Source organism: Poecile atricapillus, chromosome 25 (assembly GCF_030490865.1).
Source record: "Poecile atricapillus isolate bPoeAtr1 chromosome 25, bPoeAtr1.hap1, whole genome shotgun sequence".
Classification (NCBI taxonomy): domain Eukaryota; kingdom Metazoa; phylum Chordata; class Aves; order Passeriformes; family Paridae; genus Poecile; species Poecile atricapillus.
The window spans coordinates 2,627,387-2,648,198 of NC_081273.1; the positions used below are offsets into that span (position 1 = coordinate 2,627,387).

At 51.3% G+C, this 20,812-nt stretch overlaps 2 protein-coding genes across 2 annotated transcripts in view; one reads left to right on the forward strand and one right to left on the reverse strand.

Moving 5' to 3' along the window:
- Window positions 1–8,215: 8,215 nt before the first annotated feature.
- LOC131588202 (uncharacterized) lies at window positions 8,216–9,524 on the reverse strand. Its single transcript, XM_058856846.1, has 3 exons — window positions 9,492–9,524; window positions 8,844–9,108; window positions 8,216–8,802 (listed from the first exon to the last, which is right to left on the reverse strand). The coding sequence occupies exons 1-3, from the start codon at window positions 9,522–9,524 to the stop codon at window positions 8,216–8,218; spliced, it is 885 nt and encodes a 294-aa protein (XP_058712829.1).
- Window positions 9,452–20,812, forward strand: part of LOC131588352 (protein CEPU-1) — a 354,322-nt gene continuing 342,961 nt past the window's right edge. Inside the window, exon 1 of the mRNA XM_058857165.1 lies at window positions 9,452–9,598. Within this exon, the coding sequence (XP_058713148.1) occupies window positions 9,523–9,598 (76 nt within the window). The 5' untranslated portion in view covers window positions 9,452–9,522. The remainder of the gene's footprint in view (window positions 9,599–20,812) is intronic.

Here is a 20,812-nt window from a genome sequence, read left to right on the forward strand (position 1 = left end):
TGTCCTGTGGCTCTGAGGTGTGGAGTGGGTTTTTAGGAGCGTGGTTTCACCTGGCTGGCATTAGGGAGCCCTGTTCCATCCAGGACTGGAAGATTTTAAATATGATATTTGAAAACCTGGAGATGTTTCAAAGCTTATAAGGCTTTTGACCTGTCTCATTTATGCTCACCTCCTGCATTGCAAAGGGAGAAGCTTAGAAATGTGAATTATGTGAAATACAGTGTGAAATCTTTTGAGATGTCTAAATCATGTGCATATACACACAGGCACTTCCATCTCCTTAAAACTTCATCTCTCCTTCCTCAGTCGATCCAGGTGCTGGCAGGATGCATGAGCAGCTGGGAAAGAGGTGGGAGGAGGGGGAGAATTAAAAGGACTTGGTGCTCCCCATCTCCCATGCCCAGTGGCCTCCTGCTCCTCTCTTTGTTTCCCTCTGCACTCCATCGGGATCCAAACACCACATCCTCACTCAAATCTCCTCTGGGATGTGGGGACAGCAGGAACAACCCCTGGGCTCTGCATTTCTGAGGCTTCCATGGATTTTTGATCCTCTAATTTTTCATTTCACAAAGCCAAGACCTGTGCCATAAAACATCCCTTAGGTGACACATTAATATTTCTCCCTAAATGTGAGTTTTCAGAATTTACCTGGTTTTCACATAAATGTTCTCTCTTCCTGCTAATTACTCAAGTGGATATCTCAAAGCTGGTAGTTGTGCTTGGGCTCTCTGCTGTGCTGCAGAGGTTTATTTTTACTGTCTTGTTAAAGAAAACAATGAGTTAAGAAAACAAAGTGTGTGCCAGGCAGTGGGGGTGCTGGTGGGCTGTGCAGCATCTTTCCAAGGATATTGGTGGGGAAAAAAACCAACCCAGAACTTGAAAACTTTTGAAAATTTCAGCTGCTGAGGGGTGACCCTCTGGTTCCTGGTGCTGCCAGTGCCATCCCACCTCGCTGTGTTTGGTTCCTGCTGGCTGCTCTGCTCCAGCAGAGTGTCCCGTGGTGTCCATGGGGGAAATGGAGGGCAGGGACCACCTCTCTCCCTCCTGTGGTGTCAGAGCTGCCTGGCAGCCCCTTCCAGAGGTGGTTGAGAGGGAATGGGAGGGTCAGGAAACCCCAAGGAAAGGCAGAAAGAGGGAAGGAATGGAGGGAATGAATGAGGCGGTTTGGGCAGCAGCAGCGATCCCGGGTTTTTCCAGTCATTCAGTGACGCTGTGTGTTTGCCATCTAATTCCATCCCAAACACCCTAAACTGGAAATAAAGCCCTGTTTAATAAACAGCAATCGGCATTTCATTTCCCTGAATATTCTGGGAGCAACTGCTCATTATTCCGATGATTTCCCCCCACTGTAATTATTCCAAACGACCATTCACAGATTCCACTGTTGACTTACACGTCCATGCAATCTCACGCTGAAATATGTATATATTTTGGTGTCCTATTGAAAATTCAATAGGATCCAATTTCAATTGCTATTGCCTTCGCCACCGTGCCTCCCCTCTCCAATTTTCCAATGCTACAGCTGCACGGCGGAGAAGAAAGGATGCAGCAGACATAAACAGCAACGTCCAGCTGAAATGGGGAGAGAAAAATTACTTCCTTGTACTACCACACTCCTGACAAGAGCTGACTCTTTCTTTTTTCTGCTTTTTTTTTTTCCTTTTTTTATTTCCCCTTTTCCCTTTTTTTTTTTTCTACCACATTCAATTTTCTAACTCTGCTAGGCAGGTTGCAGGACTAATCTTGGATGTGCTTTGAGCCTGCTGTATAACACCACGGGCTTTTAAAGCTTGGGATGGGGGAGAAGGAGGAGGAGGATGTGGAGAATGCAATTAGTTTGGGGTGGCAGGATGAGCAGGAGAAGCCAAAATTGTAAATGAGGGTTATTTGGGGAATACGAATCCCATTCCTCCCCGGGCTGCTTTACCTGGCTTTGTCTTTTGGCAGATGGAGAGTGGGAGATGTGAATTAGATGGGAAAAAAATCCCTAGACAGTCTGCAGGGTCTCAAATGGCGCTTTCATCACAGCCAGTGTTTTGTAACGTGCATGTTTATTTTCCCCTTCATCTGGAGTACAAAGGATGTGGTGTTTGAGACCTGCCAGGGGTCGGCTGGTGGCGGGAGCCTGGGCTGCATTCAGAGGTGTCTCTCTGGCTCCTGGGAACAGAGCAGGTGCTGGGTGGCTTTGAGCACTGCAGCAAAGGTGTTGCCACTGCTGCACCTTCCAGAGCTGAGAATAATCATCAATAAATAACATCTGGTGGGTTTCTGTCTGTTCCCAGCTCATGAAGAGCTCTCCAGAGGTGGGATTGTCTGAGACATCAAGGTGGCTGCAGGTTTCTTTATTGCCACAAGTCCAGCTGGTGTGGTGGTCACTGCTGAGCCACGTCAGTGCGAGCTCAAGCTTGAGAAGAGCTGGAAAAGAGCTGTGCAAGAATTTCCTCCCCCACCAAAATTAATATCCCATTATCAGTTTGGAAGAGATGGTTAGAAATGCAAAAACTGGAGGGCGAGTGTATCTCCCAACACCTTCCAGAACAGTCTTGGGCAGCTGGCTGAGGCTTTGTCTTCACTCCCCAAGTCTGAGAGGGAGCTTGAGGAGGGGAACAAAAGAGAAGGGAAGGCAGGGATGTGCCAGGGCTGTGTCACCCTCAAGCCCAGCAGCACACAGACAGCAGCAAGCAGCCGCTATCTCCTCGAGCCGTCTGTTTGCAGAGTCTTTGCCCATGCAGCCGTGCCTCTTCCCACATGGACTTGTTGCCTCCTTGTAATGCGAAGGTAAACAGAACTTTAATCAGCTGGAAAGCAGGGACAGGAGGTGGTGAGACACGATAAGAGTCAGGTTGGGATGGGGACTGACCTGGTGGGTGGGTGCTGGGAAGCATCCCTGCAGGATCTTTGGGATATAGAGAAAAATGATTTGTTTGTGGGAAGGGAATGAATGAAGGGAATAACGGGACCAAGCAGAGCATGGCCACTGAGCACCTCTCCAGAGGCTCTAACAGCCTTGGTTTGCTTCTGTGTTGCTTGAAATTGGGAATTTTATGTAGAGAATAGAATTTCCTGGAGAAGAACATTTCCCTGGGTGACACAGATACCCCATCCTTGTGCACTGGATAAGGGCAGGGCACTGTGGGCATCGCCTTCCTGCAGGGATGCAGGTCACTGCTCCCTCTGAGCTCGCAGGTTTGAGGAGTCTGGGGACATTCTGGGAGCATGGGACATTCTGGGAGGGTTCTGGGGGTGCTGTCTCGTGTCCAGGTGAGCACTTTGCTTGGCTGATCCAAACCCTTCTCCACCACCCTTTCTTTCTGCTTCTTCTGCTGTGAGAACCACGTTGTCCCTCAGCACTTATCTGGCCCAAAGATCCACAGAAGCTCCAGACTTGGGTGAGGTGATGCCATCAAATCCCACTCCAGGTTCAGTTTGAAGGGGAAGCGAGGTGTGCTCAGTGCTGGAGCTGCTGGGGTTTTTATCTCCCAAGGGTTCCTTGCAAGGTGCTGGGATAGCAGAGGTGCTGCAGAGCTGGGAGCAGCCTCAGCCAGAGGATTTGGGATTTGGGGAGGTGCTGGGAGCAGGTGACCCGGTGCCCTACAGTACATGGCATTACCGTGTTTAATGTACTCAGCGCTAATCTTTCTCTAAACACAAGCGATCTTGCTGAGTTCAGCACTGAAAGAGCAATAACCAATGAAGGAGATGAGATTAAGAAAACTCACAAGAATCAAATGTGCTAGAAAGGGCTGGGGAAGTGCCAGGGGCACTGCAGTAAATGACCTCCCTGGGAATCGAGGACAAATAAAATCCATGCCCCATGTCTCTCCCTCCTCCCAGGCGCCTTGCACTGCTGCAGGAGCCCTCCCCTCCCTGGTGGGGCCATAGATGTTGCTTTCAGGGTTATTTTTGCACTGGAATACAACAAATCCTCTGTGCTATGGGGCCGAGACGAGGATCCGTGTCGCTGCATTCAGAAAAACGAACCTCTCGAGCTCAAGGAGAGCTGCTTCAGTTGGCAGGAGCATTATTCTGTCTGGAACAGCCTTGAGAGGGCAAACAGAACCTCTGAGCTGTGCCTCTTGTTTCCAAAGGCTCTCTGCAGGCAGGGATGCTGGTGAGAGTGGCTTTTTTTTTTATTTGCGAGCCAGAAACAGCCAAAAATTGACCCAAATGCCAGCAGGATGGGATGAAAACGAGGTGCAACATCCTGGGGGAATTGGTGTCCCCAGTCTGAGCTCTGCTGGGCTGGATGTGAAAAAGTCTTAGGAACAACTTGCAGGTGCTCAGCGAGCACTGTGAGGTTTTTATCCCAAAGGATGGGATGGATGGATGGAAGTTCCCCCCAGTGCTCAGCAGCCTGAGGCTGTCCTTCACGGATCCCAGGCATCCCAAATCTGCTGCCTCAGATCCCTACCCCAGCGCCGTGCAGCCTAGAGGCTGCGAGGATGACTTGGCAGTGATATATTTACTACAATTACCATCTCCCTTCCCAGAGGAGGAAAAAATAGATGAATAATATGTTTTGAAGGTGTCATGGAGTGAAAGCAAGAGAGGAGCTTGAGCCTGAACTTATGAATAACTTATAGGCTTCCTCCCTTCATGCAGCTGCTCCGTTTGGGTTTATCTTTCTCACCCGTAGGAGGTGGAATTAAAGGAGCAAAGCTGGGCACCCGTGGGCACGCGTCTGTCTGGCTCCGTGTGTCCCCTGCACACCAGGGCACCGGGGTGCTGGATTGCCTTTGTGTGGACACGTGGGCTGGGCTATGTGTGGAGCTTCACAAATTCTGCCCCTTGTCATGAAAAATGGGAATTTTGCATATAATTCATGGCTGGTGTTTTTGGCAGAGTGGTGGAAGCGCTGCCTTAGCTCTCCCCTTGCACTGGTGAGCCACGAGCAGAATAATTTTGGGTGGGGGAAACACTGCAAGGTGAAGCAGGTGAGCCCTGCAAGCCTGAAAATCTGGGAGATTTTGGTTCTGTTCATGACACAGCTGGAAATTCCCTCCCTGGCCTCACGTGGTGGCTTAGCCTTCCCAAGTCTTATTTTTCCAGCCCTAAAATGAGAAGTAATTTGCTCTTGTCTCAACACCTTCCTCTGCTTTCTCTATTTTGACTTGAAGAGCTCAAGGGAGGGACTGTTTTTACCAGGTGTACACACGGAGTCGAACATAATGGAACCGGGATCTTATCAAAGGCATGCCAATGCTATTGTAATGCATACAGTAATTATAGGGATGTATATGGAGGGATGATGAAAAAAAATCCAATGAAACATGGCATTTCCCTCTGGAAAAAATGTTAGCGAAATAAAACCACGCCTGGGAATATGTCAGTTCCAGCAAAAAATGTCTATTAAAAATTATGCAGTGCTGTTCAGCAAGGTCACAGCGCTCCTTTTAGAGCCAGTTAGAGGTTTCCTTGCAAAGCAGAACATCACTTTTTTTTTTTTTTTCCCTGCAGACTTTCAGCCAAGGTGTTGCGTTTTGGGCTTTTATTCAGATTTAGGGGCAGAAAAAAAATGATTTTCATAGAAATTTTGCAGGAATTTCTGCCAAAAGGAGCCTTCTACATCTCGATATGCACGGAGGGATGGTGTCCCTGGTTAACACCAAGTATAAATATATATTTATATATGATTTCCAATGAATAACTTGTTCCCCCCATCCCTATCTCAGGAGTGCAGCCCTGCTATCTGCATGTTCCTATCAGCCCAGCACACAGATGTGGACGAGTGTAATGGAGATATTAGGCATTTATTGCAAGGCATTCTGTTGAACATCACCTGCTGTTCAACATGAAAAGTTGATGTTCCACAAAGCCACAAGCCAAAGGCTCCTTAAGAGCTGTTCTGGTGCATCGGGTAAATATCCGTGCTCGGAACGAGCGCTGTGTGGATTAATAATGCATGGAGCAAATCTGTAGGAAGAGCAGCGACTGCGTAGGGCTGACTTAGAAACTGCTCTCCCTGCTTAGGCAAATAGGCAGGGAAGTTGTGTTTTTTAAAGCATAATGTGTTGGTAATAAACCAAACTAACCTAATCGACCACTTCCAGCTGCTCCAAGCTCCGTCACTGGCTTGGCAAGCTGGGGTCAAAGGAGTGCTGCCAAGAGTGGGAAAAATTGCTCTGTGGTTTGTTATTGTAGGGGATTTGTGCTGGTGGAATGGTGGGGAAGCAGTGGAGAGGTTGAGATGGGATGGGGTTAGGAATTTTCCCCCTCTCCAAGGGTTTTCCATCAGCTGGAGGTCGCTGGGGCAGCAGTGGTTTTGTGCTGGGGGAACGCTCCAAGCCCCGACATCATGACAAGATTAAATCCTCCATACCCTGTGTTTGCTTCTGGAGAAATATCCTGCTGTGCCACGGCCAGGACTTGTCATGGGTGGCAGGGTCATTAGTGCTACTGTGCTCGTTAGCTAGCTGTCCTAATGAGCTGGGAGGTGGTGGGGGGCCCTGGCAGGGTGTGGGGTGCTCCTGGTGGTACTGGGGAGCGGTGCTGGAGAGCCCTGGATCCACTGGCGCTCCTCGAGGTCTGTGGATTGAGCCAAGCCCTGGGAGGGGAAAGGAAGGAGGGATACGAGCCCTCAGCACCAATCTGCAGCCACTTTCTGGCAAGCCCCCATGGGAAGTGGTGGATCACAGCAGCTGAGGGGTTGGGGAGCACCCAAGGATGGGTGAAATGCATCTTGTCTGTGGCTGGGCACAGCGTGACCCTTTGGGGGCATCAGACAGGGCTGGTGGGAACGTCCAGCCTGAGCTCCCTTGCAGTGTTTGACATTTGGATCATTGTCAGATCTGTGGATGGGGCCTGAGCAGAGGGACCTGTGCTCTGTCACCTTCCTGCAGCAGAACAACCCGCCTGGATCTGACTCGGGGTCTCTCTGGGTGACAGAGAGAGAAACAGCTGGATTTCCAAGAGTTTGCAGCCAAGCCTTCTTCTGAATTGCAAAGTGAACAGCTCAGATTTTTGGAAGCCTCTGAGGAGGCATAAATACAAAAAGCCAGAATATCTTTAATTTTTTTTTTCCTCTTTGTCTTCTTTTTCTGGCTATAATGTTGTTTGAAGGGGCTGTGAGTCACCTCAAGCAATGAAATGAGACATCCTTATCACTTATGAAAATAATATTTAATGTGATGGATTTTATTTAGGTTGTTTTAAAGAGGTCTCTGGGGGTTTAGAGCCTCAGATATTCTTTTTATTGGACAAAGGGTGAAAATAATTTAAGGGTGTTTTTTCAAGGACCTTTTCTGTGTGGGCATGTGGGTGCCATGCTCTTGATGTTGGGCTGTGATGTGGACGGATGTGTTTGGTTTGGGAATCCTTAATTGGAGAAAAGTCTATTTTATTTCTGGTGTTGTGAAAGAGGGACCAGTAGTTGGCACAGGCAAGGAGCTGAAGTAACAGGAGTGTGTTCAACCCTAAACTGGATCCAAGGAGCCCAGATGCTGCTCAGAGCAGGAGGTGGGCTTGGTGTGAGGAATCAGATGAGCCTGGTTACAGGTAGAACAAAACCCCACCTCGATCTGGACTAAAAGGAGATTTCTGCTCCAAAGTGAAGAGTTTTTCCTTATTAAATTTGCTTTTAGAGCCATTTCCACATGTGTTTAGGTGTGCAAGGGGAAGAGGCTCGTTGGGGCTGTCCTGCAGACATCAGCCCCCCAGGAACAGGTGCCCTTCTTCCTTTTGGGCCAGGTGGGTGGGACACAAGGGGGGTGTGAACCCCTCCCACCATCGTGCAGCTGGGGAAACTGAGTCACAGCATCACTGCAGCTACTCCAGGAGGGATTCACCCCCTCTCCCAGTGGGGAAGAGCTTGAGGGGAATTGCAAGGGTGCTGTGGGGGTGTGTGGATGATGAGGAAGGGGCACAAGAGGAAATGTGGGGGGGTGCAGATGTCGGGGAATTTGGTGGGATGTGGGTGCTGGGGGGATGCAGATCCAGATGTCCGGGGTGCAGATGCTGGGGGAAGTTTGGGGTCTGCAGTGAGGGGGATGTGGATGCCGAGGGATGGGGAGTTCAGTGGGGTGGGGGGTGCAGATTTTGGTGGGGTCTGGGAGCTGCAGATGCCCGGGGAGGCTGTTTGGGGGTCTGGATGCCAGGGGGAACTTGGGCACTGCAGGTGCCGACATTGCCAGGGGTGCAGGTGCTGGGAGTCAGGATGCTGGTGGAGTTATGGGGTGTTGATGCTGGGGGGGTGGTCAGGGTGTAGATGCCAGTGGGGTTATGGGGTTATGCAGATATTGGGGGTGCAGATGTTGGGGGTGTAGATGCCGGTGCTGGGGGTGTAGATGTTGGGGGTGTTGATGCCGGTGGGGTTAGGGGGTGCAGAAATCGGGGGGTGTTGATGTCGGGGGGTGCAGACATCAGGGGGTGCAGATGTTGGGGGTGCAGATATCGGGGGTGTTGATGTCGGGGGGTGCAGGTGTTGGGGGGTGCAGATGCCGGTGCCGGGGGTGCAGATGCCGGGGGTGCAGATATTGGGGGTGCAGATGTTGGGGGTGCAGATGTTGGGGGTGCAGATATTGGGGGTGCAGATGTTGGGGGTGCAGATGCCGGTGCCGGGGGTGCAGATGTTGGGGGTGCAGATGTTGGGGATGCAGATATCGGGGGGTGCAGATGCCGGGGGTGCAGATGCCGGGGGTGCAGATGTTGGGGGGTGCAGATGTTGGGGGGTGCAGATGCCGGGGGTGCAGATGTTGGGGGTGCAGATGTTGGGGGTGCAGATGTTGGGGGTGCAGATGTTGGGGATGCAGATATCGGGGGGTGCACATGCCGGGGGTGCAGATATTGGGGGTGCAGATGTTGGGGCTGCAGATGCCGGGGGTGCAGATATCGGGGGGTGCAGATGCCGGGGGTGCAGATGCCGGTGCTGGGGGTGTAGATGTTGGGGGTGTTGATGCCGGTGGGGTTAGGGGGTGCAGAAATCGGGGGGTGTTGATGTCGGGGGTGCAGATGCCGGGGGTGCAGATGCCGGGGGGTGCAGATATTGGGGGTGCAGATATTGGGGGTGCAGATGTTGGGGGTGCAGATGCCGGGGGTGCAGATGCCGATGCCGGGGGTGCAGATGCCGGTGCTGGGGGTGCAGATGCCGGTGTCGGGGGTGCGGGCGGGGTGCTCGGGGTGTGTTTGCCGGTGGGTTTAGGGGGTGCGGGTGCCGGCGGGGGGGGCCCGCAGCCAATGAGTGCTGCGCGGGGGCGGCTGCGTGCGCGGCCGGCGGCGTGTTGCAGCCGGGCGGCGTGTGCGGGCCGGAGCGGCGGGCACGCAGCGCCTGTCCTCGCACCTGCAACCCCTTCCGACCCCCTTCCCCCCCCTTTTTTTTTTCTTTTGGGTTTTTCCCCTCCCCCACCCTTCGGTGCTTTTTTACCCCCCCCCCTTTTTTTTTTTTTTTCCCCTTCCTTTTTCCTTCCTTCCCCCCCCCCCCCCCCCGCCCCCCCCCCCCCCGCCCCTCTTTCTGCGCTTTGCTCCGGGAAAACGCTGGATTTTAAACCTTTCCCCGCCTGGCAGTGAGTGGGGAAGGAGAAAGAAAACATGGCCCAGGCCAAAATGCACCACCCCGTCTCTTGGGTGATCTTCGCCGGGATGGCCGCACTCCTCCTCTCCCAAGGTAGGGAACGCCGCGGGGGACGCAGCCCGGGCGGGCGGGGGATGCGCGCTCCCACAGCAGCACCCTCCGAGGGGGCTGGGGGATGAGAATCCCCCCCAGAGTGGGGCTGAGGATCCCTCCAGAGCGGGGACACAGCTGGGAAAGGGTTCCCAGCCCGCTGTGAAGTTGCGGGGGATGCGGATGCGGGTACGGCGCAGGAATTCCCGGTGCACCGGGCTGGCGGCGGGGGGGACACTTCTGGCGTCCCGATCATTTTTGCGGGTGCGGAAGGACTCTGCCATCCCGGCACAATTCTGGCAGGATCAATGATCCAACAGGCTGGGGGCGGGCGGGGGGAGGCCGGGGTTCCTCTCTGCTCCCCCCACGCCTTTGATTTTCCAGCAAGGTCGTCCGAAAAACTCGGTGCAGCCCCGCTCCCGCCGGGCTGCGAGTTGGGAAGTGCTCGCCAGTCTGTCCCGGGCCAGCTCGGCCGCCTCCCCACAGCCGGGGGACGGGGCTTGGAGGGGAGGGGGGAGCTGTGCGAGCGAAAAAAAAAAAGAGCAAAAAGCGATGGGAAAAGGAGGGGGGAAGAGGCGGCAGGAGCCAACCCCATCTGGCCGGGAGCGCCGAGCCTGTCAGCTCGCGTTAGGCTCCTCGCAGCCATCTGGAGGGGCTGTGCGAGCGGGGTTTCCTCCATGGGAGGAGAGGCTGGAGCCGCATCCTGCCCCGGGCCGCCGCGGGAGCTCGGGATGTGCAGGGGGATGAGCGGGGAATGCGCCGGGGGATGCACCGGGGAATGCACCGCGGGATGCACCGCGGGATGCACCGGAGGATGCACCGGGGGGCGGCTGGTCCCGGGGCTCCGGGGCGGGATGCGGGCACTTCTCGGGGAAATGGCTGCACCCCCGCCAGGGGATGCAGGCGCTCTGTGGAGCACGGATGCACCCCCGGGGCGGTGCGAATGTTCCTGGGCGAGACGGATGCGCGCCGGGGGGGATGCAGGCGTTCCTCGGGGGGGGATGTAGGTTCTCCCGAGGATGGATGCACGCCGGGGGGTGAATGCACCTCCTTCTCCACAGCCGGATCCAGCTACCTCTGCGCTGCTCCGAGGTGCCCAGCGGAGGCTGGGGATGTCCAAAGCAGCGCAGCCTGGTCCCCCGTGTGCCGAGGTGCGCTGCAGCAGGGCTCGGCTGGGCTCGGGGAGCCCAGGCTGTGTGGGGCTGGGGGCTGCGGGGCGGCCAGAGATGGTGCCTGGGTGTCTCCCAGCACAAACTTCTCTCTGCTGGCCAGGCCGGGCCCCCCTCTGCGGGGGGAGAGCCCCCCGGTGCCGTATCGACCGGCACGGGCTGCTTAACATGCACATCACACGCCAAGGCATCGCTCCTCTTCGCCTTCCTCCCGCTCTCCCTCCTCGAGCTCTCTCCCTCTCCCAGGCTCGCTGGCATTCCCGCATCCCGGGGGCTTCCCTGGAGCTGCCACCTCTGCAGGGAGCCCTGCTGGGGTGTCAGGAGCCGGGGCTTTCCCAGGAGAGGGATGAAGCTGCACCTTTCCCTCCTCGCTTCTCCCGCCCAGAATTTGTGCTTGGTTTATTTTATTATTTCATTATTTGATTATTTTTTAATGCTTGCTTTGGGGCTCCTGACTTGGCTTCCTTGCAGTCTCATTCCATGCCTCTGGTCATCCTTCCTGCTTCCTCTCCCTGCACCCATCAAAGCTTCCAGATCAAAAAGTAGTTGGTTTTTTTATTTCTTTATTTCTTATTTTTGTAACTCTCCTGAGCAGCAGAGCAGTGGGGAGGAATGTTCTGCGTCCCACAGCCATTGGGAATCCCCCAATTCCCTGCCTTGCAGGAATCTGATGTGGGTGCCAGAAGCCCCTGAATCACCCCTGGAGTGAGGAAAAACAGGGAACCACCTTGCTCCATGGTCTGGGGAGGACCCAGGGCAGAGCCGTGGAGAGCTGGGTGAAATATTGCCCAGGGCAGCCTTTGGCAACAAAAAGTTGGGGCCTTCTTTGGGCTGGGAGTTGCTGCATTGTTGGAGGGAAGGAGTCCCCTCGGGAGGTTTTTTTTCCCTGCATTATTTTATTTAGGAGTCATTAAAAAAAACCCAAATGCACCCTATAAATAATTTTGTATTTTAGCACAAACTTTTAAGGAGAGTTTTGAGAAATTTGGGTTCATTCAGCCCCAAGGTAATATTTAGGTTTGTATGCAGTGCTGAAAATCATCACTAATGTGCTTCTGCTTCATGGATTCTTCTGATAATCAAAGCACTTTTTGGAATTCATAAGTTTTCTCCCTCGTTTGGTGTCCAGAAGTGGAGCTGGCTTGTGTTTGAAAATGTGAAAATTATTGTCATGCAGGAAAACCGTGTTTTGAACAAATCTCCAAATATCTCCGGAGATGTGTGCTGCCCTCTGCAGCGGTTCGTCCATACTCCAGGTCATTTCCCTATTTCCAGCCAAACAAACAACAAGAAAAGTGATTTGTGAGTGTGCTTGAGAGGAAAGTGGAGTGTGAAGTGGGATAATTCAGAAGCGTTTGACCACCTGCATTTGTGCAAACATCTGCGGGTCCTCCGAGTTTTGTAGATTCGCTTTTGTAGAAATTTTGTAGATTTGTTGGATTTGTGGAATTGTGGCCCTAAAATGGGAGCTGTTGAGTGTTGTGTCCGTCAGGAAGGAGCCCCCTGAGAATGTCCAGCGTGGTTGGACACCAAGAGAAGCTGGGGGATTTCTTGGATGCTGCATCCCCTTGGGAAGGAGCTGGACGTGTCCATTGCATCCACCCACAGGAAGGATGGAGCCAGAAAATGTCCAGCTGAAACTTGGGAAAGGAGATGGAAAAGGGGGGAGGTTGCAGAGGGCTGGGATAGCCCCGGGCGTCGGGAAGTGAGTGGCAATTTGGCAACACAGCTCTCATTGTGTTTGCTCTGTGTCTTCTGTGGGATTTTTAAATAGCAGCTATGGAAATCCAAAATATCCTCACACAGGGACCAGGCAGCAGCGTTTTCTCCTCCCCCTTTCCCTGGCTCAGAGTAAAGGGGTGTCCTCACACGTGCCCCATGTCCCTGACTCACAGCCCACCTGGATTTCTTAAGGAAGAGGCAAAAATCTCACCCCAGCACTCGGCAGTGGGAGAGACAAGAAAACTCTTCACTCAGCCACGCGTAAAAGGATTAACCAGGCTAAAAGGTCATAGAAGATTTAGCTGGGCCTTTAGCATCAGTAAGCCAAGAATTATGGGAATTTGATTTACAAATTAGCATAAAGACCTTATTCTAATAAGCATACAAGCTGAAATAGGTATGTAAAATAATAGCATGTGTCAACATCCTACACAGAGCGTTCCTCATCCGAAAGAATTATTCGCTCGTTGGATGTGGCTGGGATTCAGATAATTCCCAAACTGAGACAGGCTGTGCTGGTGTGTGATGGAAAGGCTGGATCTGACCCAGAGACAAATCCACAGGGAGGAGAGGCTGGGTGCTTCCCCTCAGGAAAGGCAGGATTTGGAATCTGGGTTGGGGCTACGCATCCTGTGAGAATTTTCTCTCAGTGGAGGGGTGAGGGGAAACCTCCTGGCAGTTCATGCAGGATGTAATTGCACTAATGAATGTGTATAAGAAAAATTACACGTATCGACATCTTTTTGTGAATGCCCGGATTTATTGGTCCTCGGGAAAAATATTAGATGTGGTTAATAGTTATAGTGCGGGTCAATAAAATGTGATATTCACCCCAACAGCAGAAAATAGCTATTTAATAGGTAATAACAGTAATAATCAATACCTACATGATTAGATAACCCAGTTATATGCAGTACATAAAAGGAGGGGAGCGCACTCCGCCTGTGGATTTGGAGCGTGGCTGAACATCTGTCACTCCTGTTGATTCTCAGTGGAGCTGTGAGGAGCCAGCAGCACCTCTGGAAATCAGGCCACCACGTGGCATTAACTGGCACATTTTTAAGATGCAGCAGAGCAAGGAACCTGAGCAGACCTTTGGAAAGCAGTTGCACTGTGTGAAACGCTGGATGGAACCCAAAATGCTGGGAAGGGGCTTGGGATTTGGGTTTGGGTGGTGGAGCTGCAGGTGGGGTGCTCCAGACAGTGGAGGTGGACTTCAGCTTTCCTCAGCCTGGAAAACACCACATGAAGAGCAAATATTTGGAGATGGGGATCAGAAAAAGACCTCCATTTGTGTTTATCTTTGCTTCCCAAACTTCAGTAGTGGCAAGAAAAGTCAAAACTTTCCTTGTTTGTTCTCCAGTTGAAGTGAAAAGAGTTTTAAAGAGGGGAAATGGGATTTTTTTTAAGCTTTACTGGTCATTCTCCTTTGATGGGCCATGATAAATCTCCCATTAGACTCATCCAAACCTGGTCCATCTCTGATGTTCATGGCAAGGGCTTGGAGCTGTGACTTGGAGTTGAGCTCTTGGTTTCAGACAGGAGCCAAGATGAGCAAGGTGCCAGATTCGGGGATTTTATAGTGGAAGCCTGAGCCATGCTTCTGTCTCCTGCTGCCAGCCAGCACCCACACCTCAGCACATGGGCTTTTCATGCCTTTAGAAGCTTTTGTAAGGAAAAAGAAAAAAAACAACAGTCTGGGAGGGCTGGGATTGTTCACCTGGAGAAGAGAAGGTTCCAGGGAGACCTTAGCACCCCTTCCAGTGCCTAATGGGGCTCTGAGAGAGCTGGAGAGGGACAAGGGCCTGGAGGAGAGGAGAAGGAAAGGGATGGCTTCCCATTGCCAGAGGACAGGGGTAGGTGGGATTTTGGGGAGAAATTCCTGGCTGTGAGGGTGGGGAGGTCCTGGCACAGGGTGCCCAGAGAAGCTGTGGCTGCCCCTGGATCCCTGGAAGTGTCCCAAGACTGGTTTGGATGGGGCTTGGAACAACCTGGGATAGTGGAAGGTGTCCGTGCCCATGGCAGGGGGTTGGAATAAGAGGACCTTTAAGATCCTTTCCCAACTCAAACCATTCTGGGATTGTGTGAAAAAACAGGATCACAAGGAGTGATCCCTTTATCACTGCACCCCTTGGAGCACCCCAATGCCTCCAGCCCTTCCATGGGTGCATCCTGCAGGCACTGCATCCCTCGTGCTCCCAGCACATCTGGAGCTGTGGCTGGCAGGAGGAGCTGGGAGGAGCAGCCACCTCCCTCCCTCCCTCCTCCTTCCCAAGCAGGCACCTTGCTCGTGGTTAATAATAAATCAGAGGTGCTGCCTTGCTGGGCTCTGTTATCTGCCGCCAGGAGGGAGAGCTCGGATTTTTGATGCGCTTAACAGTTAATATGTCTAATGCTGAAAGCTGTTGTAAATTAATTGACCCCTTGGCCCCCGTGTCCTGTTGACTGTTCCCACTAAAGACAGTGTTTGGTTCTTGGCATTCTTGCCCCCTCCTCCTACTTTCCCTTCCTCCACCTCCCACATGCTTTGCTTACTAATCAGGGCAGTCAAAAAAAAGGAGCCTTGACTCTGAAATGCTTCACAGGAGCCGTGTGGGGAAGTCAGGATTCCGGGCATCTGCTGTGCCTGAATTCCTGGTGCTCAGAGAATTCCCTTTAAAGCACTGCTGGGAGCTGGCATGGAATCCTCACTCTTCCCATGGGGATCATGGGGATGGAGGTGCTGCCAGACTGAGGAGTCCCAGCAGAACAACACTCTGAGGTGGATGGAGGGGTCACCTCCTGGCACTGGGGGAGCTGGGGCCAAGTGCTCTCTGCTGGAGCACTGGCTCTGCCTTGGAGGAAGGGTGAGGGCAGGTTCTCATCAGGGAGTTTTTGGGAAATTACAGAAAACTATCCCAGAACACTTTGGGTTGGAAAGGAGCTCAAATCTCATCTCATTCCACCCCTGCCATGGTGGAACCCTCCACTAGAGCAGGTTTCTCCAACCTGGCCTTGAGAGGATGGTGTGTATTTTCCTTGCACATTGCTGATCCTAGAAACCCTGATTTAGGTTGGAAAGCAGCTTGGAATTCACAAATTCCAACCCCTTTAGGGCTGGTTTGTGTCCTCCAGTGACTCATGGTGGGAGAGAGCAGCTGCTGAGGAGTGGGAAATACCACAGGAAATTGTGTAATATTAGAAAAGAAGAATGTTTCAGGGTTTTCTAATTCCAAAACGAAATAAAAAAGAACAATCACAAATTCCCAGTGAAAGTAAATCCTGGGAAAAGTCAGGATTGATTTTTGAAGCATTTTCTTCGGAGCTTGCTGAAGCTTTATGTACAAAGTTGTGAAGTGGTTTCAAACAAAAAAAAAAAAAAAGAGGAGCTCTGAAGGCCACGTTCCAGTGGTATCAAAGAGCCTGGAGTCTCCAGCCTTGTTCCATTTTGTATTGTTATTTCTTCAAAACAGCTCCTTTGCTAATGTTTTCATTTTACCAGAAACAGAATTCTTGATTTAAAGAACTGGTTTGAAAGCCAAACCTGACCCGCCTCACTGGAAGCGTGACAGGCCCTCAGTGCAAACCAAGGTTCATTAATACCATAATATTCTCTTTCTTTTTTTAGTGTTTAGGGCTTTTCTCCCATCTTAGAGGAGTTATCTGGTGAATAGCACTTTGTTCCTGGGTTGGTTTGGGTGTTTTTATTCCCTTTCTACAGGACAGATGGTATTTAGAGATCAGAGGGTGCCTCTGTTGGACTTTTAGTTTTCCAAAGTCAATTCCCAAAGCCAGCACTGGGGTTTTTGAGAGCAGGCCAAGGCACAGGAGAGCGGCAGGGCTGGCTGGCACGAGGTGAATTTGGATTTAGGATGAGTGACATCTCTCTTAATGAAGTCCTTTTTGGAACAAAGCTGGCGAGGAGCAGGACCCGTGATCCATTAGAGGCCGGGGTAGTGGTGGAGCCAAAACCGCCTTGTCATTGAAGACAACATGAAAAAAACGTGTATTATTTATTGTTTACTTTTTGTGCTGCTTTTCTGCACATCAACGCTTCCCATTGTATGTTTTGGGCTTCAAAACCTGACACCACATTAGAAACCATCTCCAAAGCCCCCAAATAATGCATAAACTATGATTATTCCTTCTGATCCACTTGTGTTTATGTAAATGGCTGGAAAAGCGTTTTTCAGCTTATTTCAGAAGCTTAAGGGATTCATACCAAGCCTATTATTGAAAAATCAGAAAGTGAAAAGCAACTTCTGAGGCAAGGAATTAGCAACTCAATGGCAGCGTTCGTGCTGCGGGATCTGGCTGTACCACAGATGGGAATTCCCTCGGGATTCAAAAATCCCACATGTGGCAACAGGTTGGGGGGGAGAGGGGACCCAGAGGAGGTTTGGGGTTAATCCAAGGGGATGAGGGGCTGGGGCACAAGCCATTGGTGCTGCTGGGGCTGGTGGGCTGGATTTTTGGGGGATGAAACCCCCAGGCATTTGTGGGATAATCCTGGCTCTGTGTCCTTGCATCCATGGGTGGGAAGGGGCCGGCAGTGCCATCCTTGCTCCATGTAAACCTTTTCCCTCTGTCCCAGGAGAGGTGGGACCAGATGCAGGTTCTCTTTGAGCTCCATCCCATTCCAACCAGCCCTGCAGCATCTCATCCCTCCTCTCCTGCTGCTTTTTTTCCCTGGTTCGGTCCCTTTCCCCCTTCCTTATGTTAATTTCCCACCTGAGCACCAAGTACTTTATAAATAGCAAATCTGAAATGAATTTCCTAGCAGCAATCATTATCTCCCTCGACAGCCATTAAACATTCACACAAGCAGAGCAAAATGACAAAGGGGATTGATTTTTACAGTATGTTGGGGGGAGGTAGGAGAAAGGAAATATGTTGACAAGGCTTTTTTTTTTTTTCCCTTATTTCCCCCCCTCTCTCCATTCTCCCCTCCCTTCCACATCCTCTGTCTTGTGGAATTCAAAATCACCCTTTCGGAGATCAGGTTGGGAGGGGATGGGAGCCAGCAAAGTTGGAAATAAATAACAATAAATTAAAAAAAAAAAAAAAAAGAGGGGAAGAAAAGAAAAAAGAAAAGAGAAAAGCAGCAATTCTATCCCTTTCTTCTTCCAGCAGCAAGCTCTGCCCGCTTCTTCCCCAGCCCCTGGAAGCCTCGCTCCGATGCGTTGGCCACGTACAACTGGTAAACACGAAGTTGGTTCTGTGGCCCGGCTGTGGAGATGAATATGTCAGAGTTAATGCCTCTGAAGATGAGGGGTGGGCTGCAGGGAATGGGGGGGCCCAATCTGGGAGCCTGCTCAGCAGAATAAATGTGTTGATGCAATCGGGAGCGGGCGAGCCGCGGCCGAATGAGGCACTGTAGCTGAAAATTTAACTTTGATTTCAATTTTCATATTTGTCAGCAATAATTAGATTCAAGAAATGTTTTTGCCGCTGTTCTAAAATACTAATAAGTAGGAGCCTTTGTAGTATGGCTAATGGAGTCTTTTTTTTCCTAGTGGGCTAGAAAAATTCCATTAAAGGGAAAAGTCATACTATATTACTGTGCTGCAACATGCAGTGACTTTGCTGCCACAGGAATATCAGCGCCCTTGCTTCCAAATGCAGGGATGATGCTGGGGAATGGGACTGGCTTTGGGATTGGCTGGGCAGGGACTAGGGAGGGTCAGAGGGGACTCCCTGCATCAAACTGGGCAGGGGGTGATGCTGTGAGGGGCTTTGGGAAGCTTTTGAACTGCTCATGGGATGATATTCCAGCGGCTCTCATCCAGCAGGCTTTGGTGTTGCTGTTCCCCTTTGGGTTTAAAGCCTTGGATCAATGAGGAATTTCCCCCTGTGGGCTCTGCCAAAGGCAGAAAGCCCCTTCTACCCCTCCCCAGCCTGCAGGGTGGATTTCCTTGGCAGCACGTGCCAGGTTTTATCCCGGAGAGACGCCGGCAAAGAAAGCGATATTAAATTTGCTGGCGATATGCAGAGCAAATGGGGAAGCTCTAAGTTGTGTCATTCTCAAGTTACTTCAGCCTATTAAGCAAACAAAAGCACTTGTGGAGTGAGAAATGGAAATGGCCAACGTGGCCCGATTAATCCTGGATGTACAATTCCATTAATAAGCCAGCTTTTAATAGGTGGCTCTTTCCAGGAGCTGCTGGGACGAAGAATTGATGTATTCACTGTAATTGTATTGCAACTAATAGGATCGGAAGAAAATTGTATGGAGAACTTATTCCTTTGCCACCATATTCCAATCAGTTGAAATAATACAGGAGGGCCCAGCATGGTAATAAGACTTAAATCTAAACAGGAATATTTTAAATTTTAGTGTGGGGGAGATCTGGCTGGTGTTTTTGCTTCCCCATGGAGTGGGCAGAAATGAAACAGCAGTTCAGAGGAGGAGGAAAAGGGGATCCCAAAGCGCTCCATGGTGGGGCTGCTGTCTGATGGGCTGGGCTGGGTGATGGGCTGTGGCTGCTGGTGCAGAGCTGTGCCAGCTCAGCCTCTCTCCTGAATGCTAAGGGGGGTGTCTGGATGCCCAGGGATGGGACAGCCCCTTTGGCACCTCACCCGGAGCCTTTTGTCCCTGTCACTGGCAGCGAGAGGAGCTTTCCCCTCTGCAGTCACTGTGGTTCACTGGCAGAGCTCATTAACGAGCCTCAGCTCCTCGCTCCATTCACCCCCTGTTTATTCTGACCTCCATCTGCAGGCTCTGATGCTTTGCTGATCCTTCCTTTCCGATGAACTCCTGTGAAAAACCCACCTTCTGCTTTAGAGAGCCAATGTACCTTTTGTGGCTGCGGCTCTGGGTGCCTGTGGGATGCAGAGAGGGATTTGGGCTTTAATCCATGAGTATCTCTCCAAGGGCTCTTGGAAGGGAACTGTGTGGTGCCACAAATCCCAGGCAGGCTGGGTGGCTCAGAGCATCCGAGGTGATGCACAGCAGCGCCCCAGGATGCAGATCTCCATAATATCAATGAAATTGTGGAATTATGCACGTTAAAGCAAAGGAAATACTGATGTGGGAGCTGCCCGACCTAAAATCTGTGTGGCCTGTGATTACTGGGGCTGTGGCTTTGCCATGAGAAGTTTGCAGACACTTTTTGTCTGTTCACCACTGGTTCAGGGCTGTTTGTTTTTCACTCCTCCTCCCTATTTGTATGCATGCTCTGACCCTGCTTTGGTAACAGGCTAGAGAGCAAATAGAAAGGGGAGGGGAAAAAAAAGAGGCAAGAAAAAAAAAAAGCCAAGGCACAGTTCAGCTCAAATCCCCGAGGAAACAGATGTGATTGCCTTCCAGAAATGGCTCCAATAAGGCCAGAAAGGAATATTGCTTTTATAGCTTTTGGGATATAAAACATTTAGAAAATGTGATTGACTGGCAGTGCCTAATTTATCATTTACCCGTTTCTCTATCCACCCAAACACAGCAATATCCTCAGATGGACTCATTTCCACCTTTTTTTTGGCTTTCTGCCTCTTTGCTGTGTGTGACACACGTGCAAAGCCATGTTCCCCTGCACACTGAGCTGTGTGCACACAGGCACGTGTTCCCCCATGCTCCTGGCTCCTTGTCCCTGTGCCTGTGTCATGGATTTATCATCGTTCTGCTAAGCACTCAAACTCCTGTGGCTATTTATAATTAATGCTCAGAAACCTGCCAATCCATTTAATGACACCGGGAGGTCACGGCCTCCCTTATAGCTTCCCATTAATCATCATTAGAACAGTTCTGGGTTTTTTACGTTCTTTTTAAATGTTAATTCACCTTTATAATGCTCCTTTCAGCTCTGACTGTAAAGGGATACTCTGTAGTCACTCCAGACTGTCTTGCAAGTGTGTGCAGGTGAAAGGCGCAGTGGGACAATTGCACTTGATAAAGTCTCTTGGATGTCTCCCGCTGGAATGAATTACACTCACAAACTCTGCCAGATGGGATTTCTGCACTGCCCTCTGCCACCAGCTCCTCGCAGCGATGCTGGCACTGCTCTCTCCCTGCTGCCTCCATCCCGGCTTCCACGGAGCCCCTCACCATTCCTCCCTCCTGTGCTGCTGGGAGCCACAGGATCAGAGAATCCCAGAGTAGCTTGGGTTGTAGGGGACCTTAAAAATCCTCCAGCTCCACGTGGCACATGGTTCCTAAGTGGAATAAGCTTTGCTGGCACAGCTTATCCACTCTTGCTGTGGAGCCACGTGTGCTCTGCCAGGTTGTGCTCGGGCACATTTTTACTGGGCAGATTTTTTAGATTTGATAGCTTGGCTTTATGGGTTGTGGTGTCTTGGTTTGGGTGGAGCATGCAACTCATCCCTTGTGAAAGTTCACAAAATTCCCAATTCC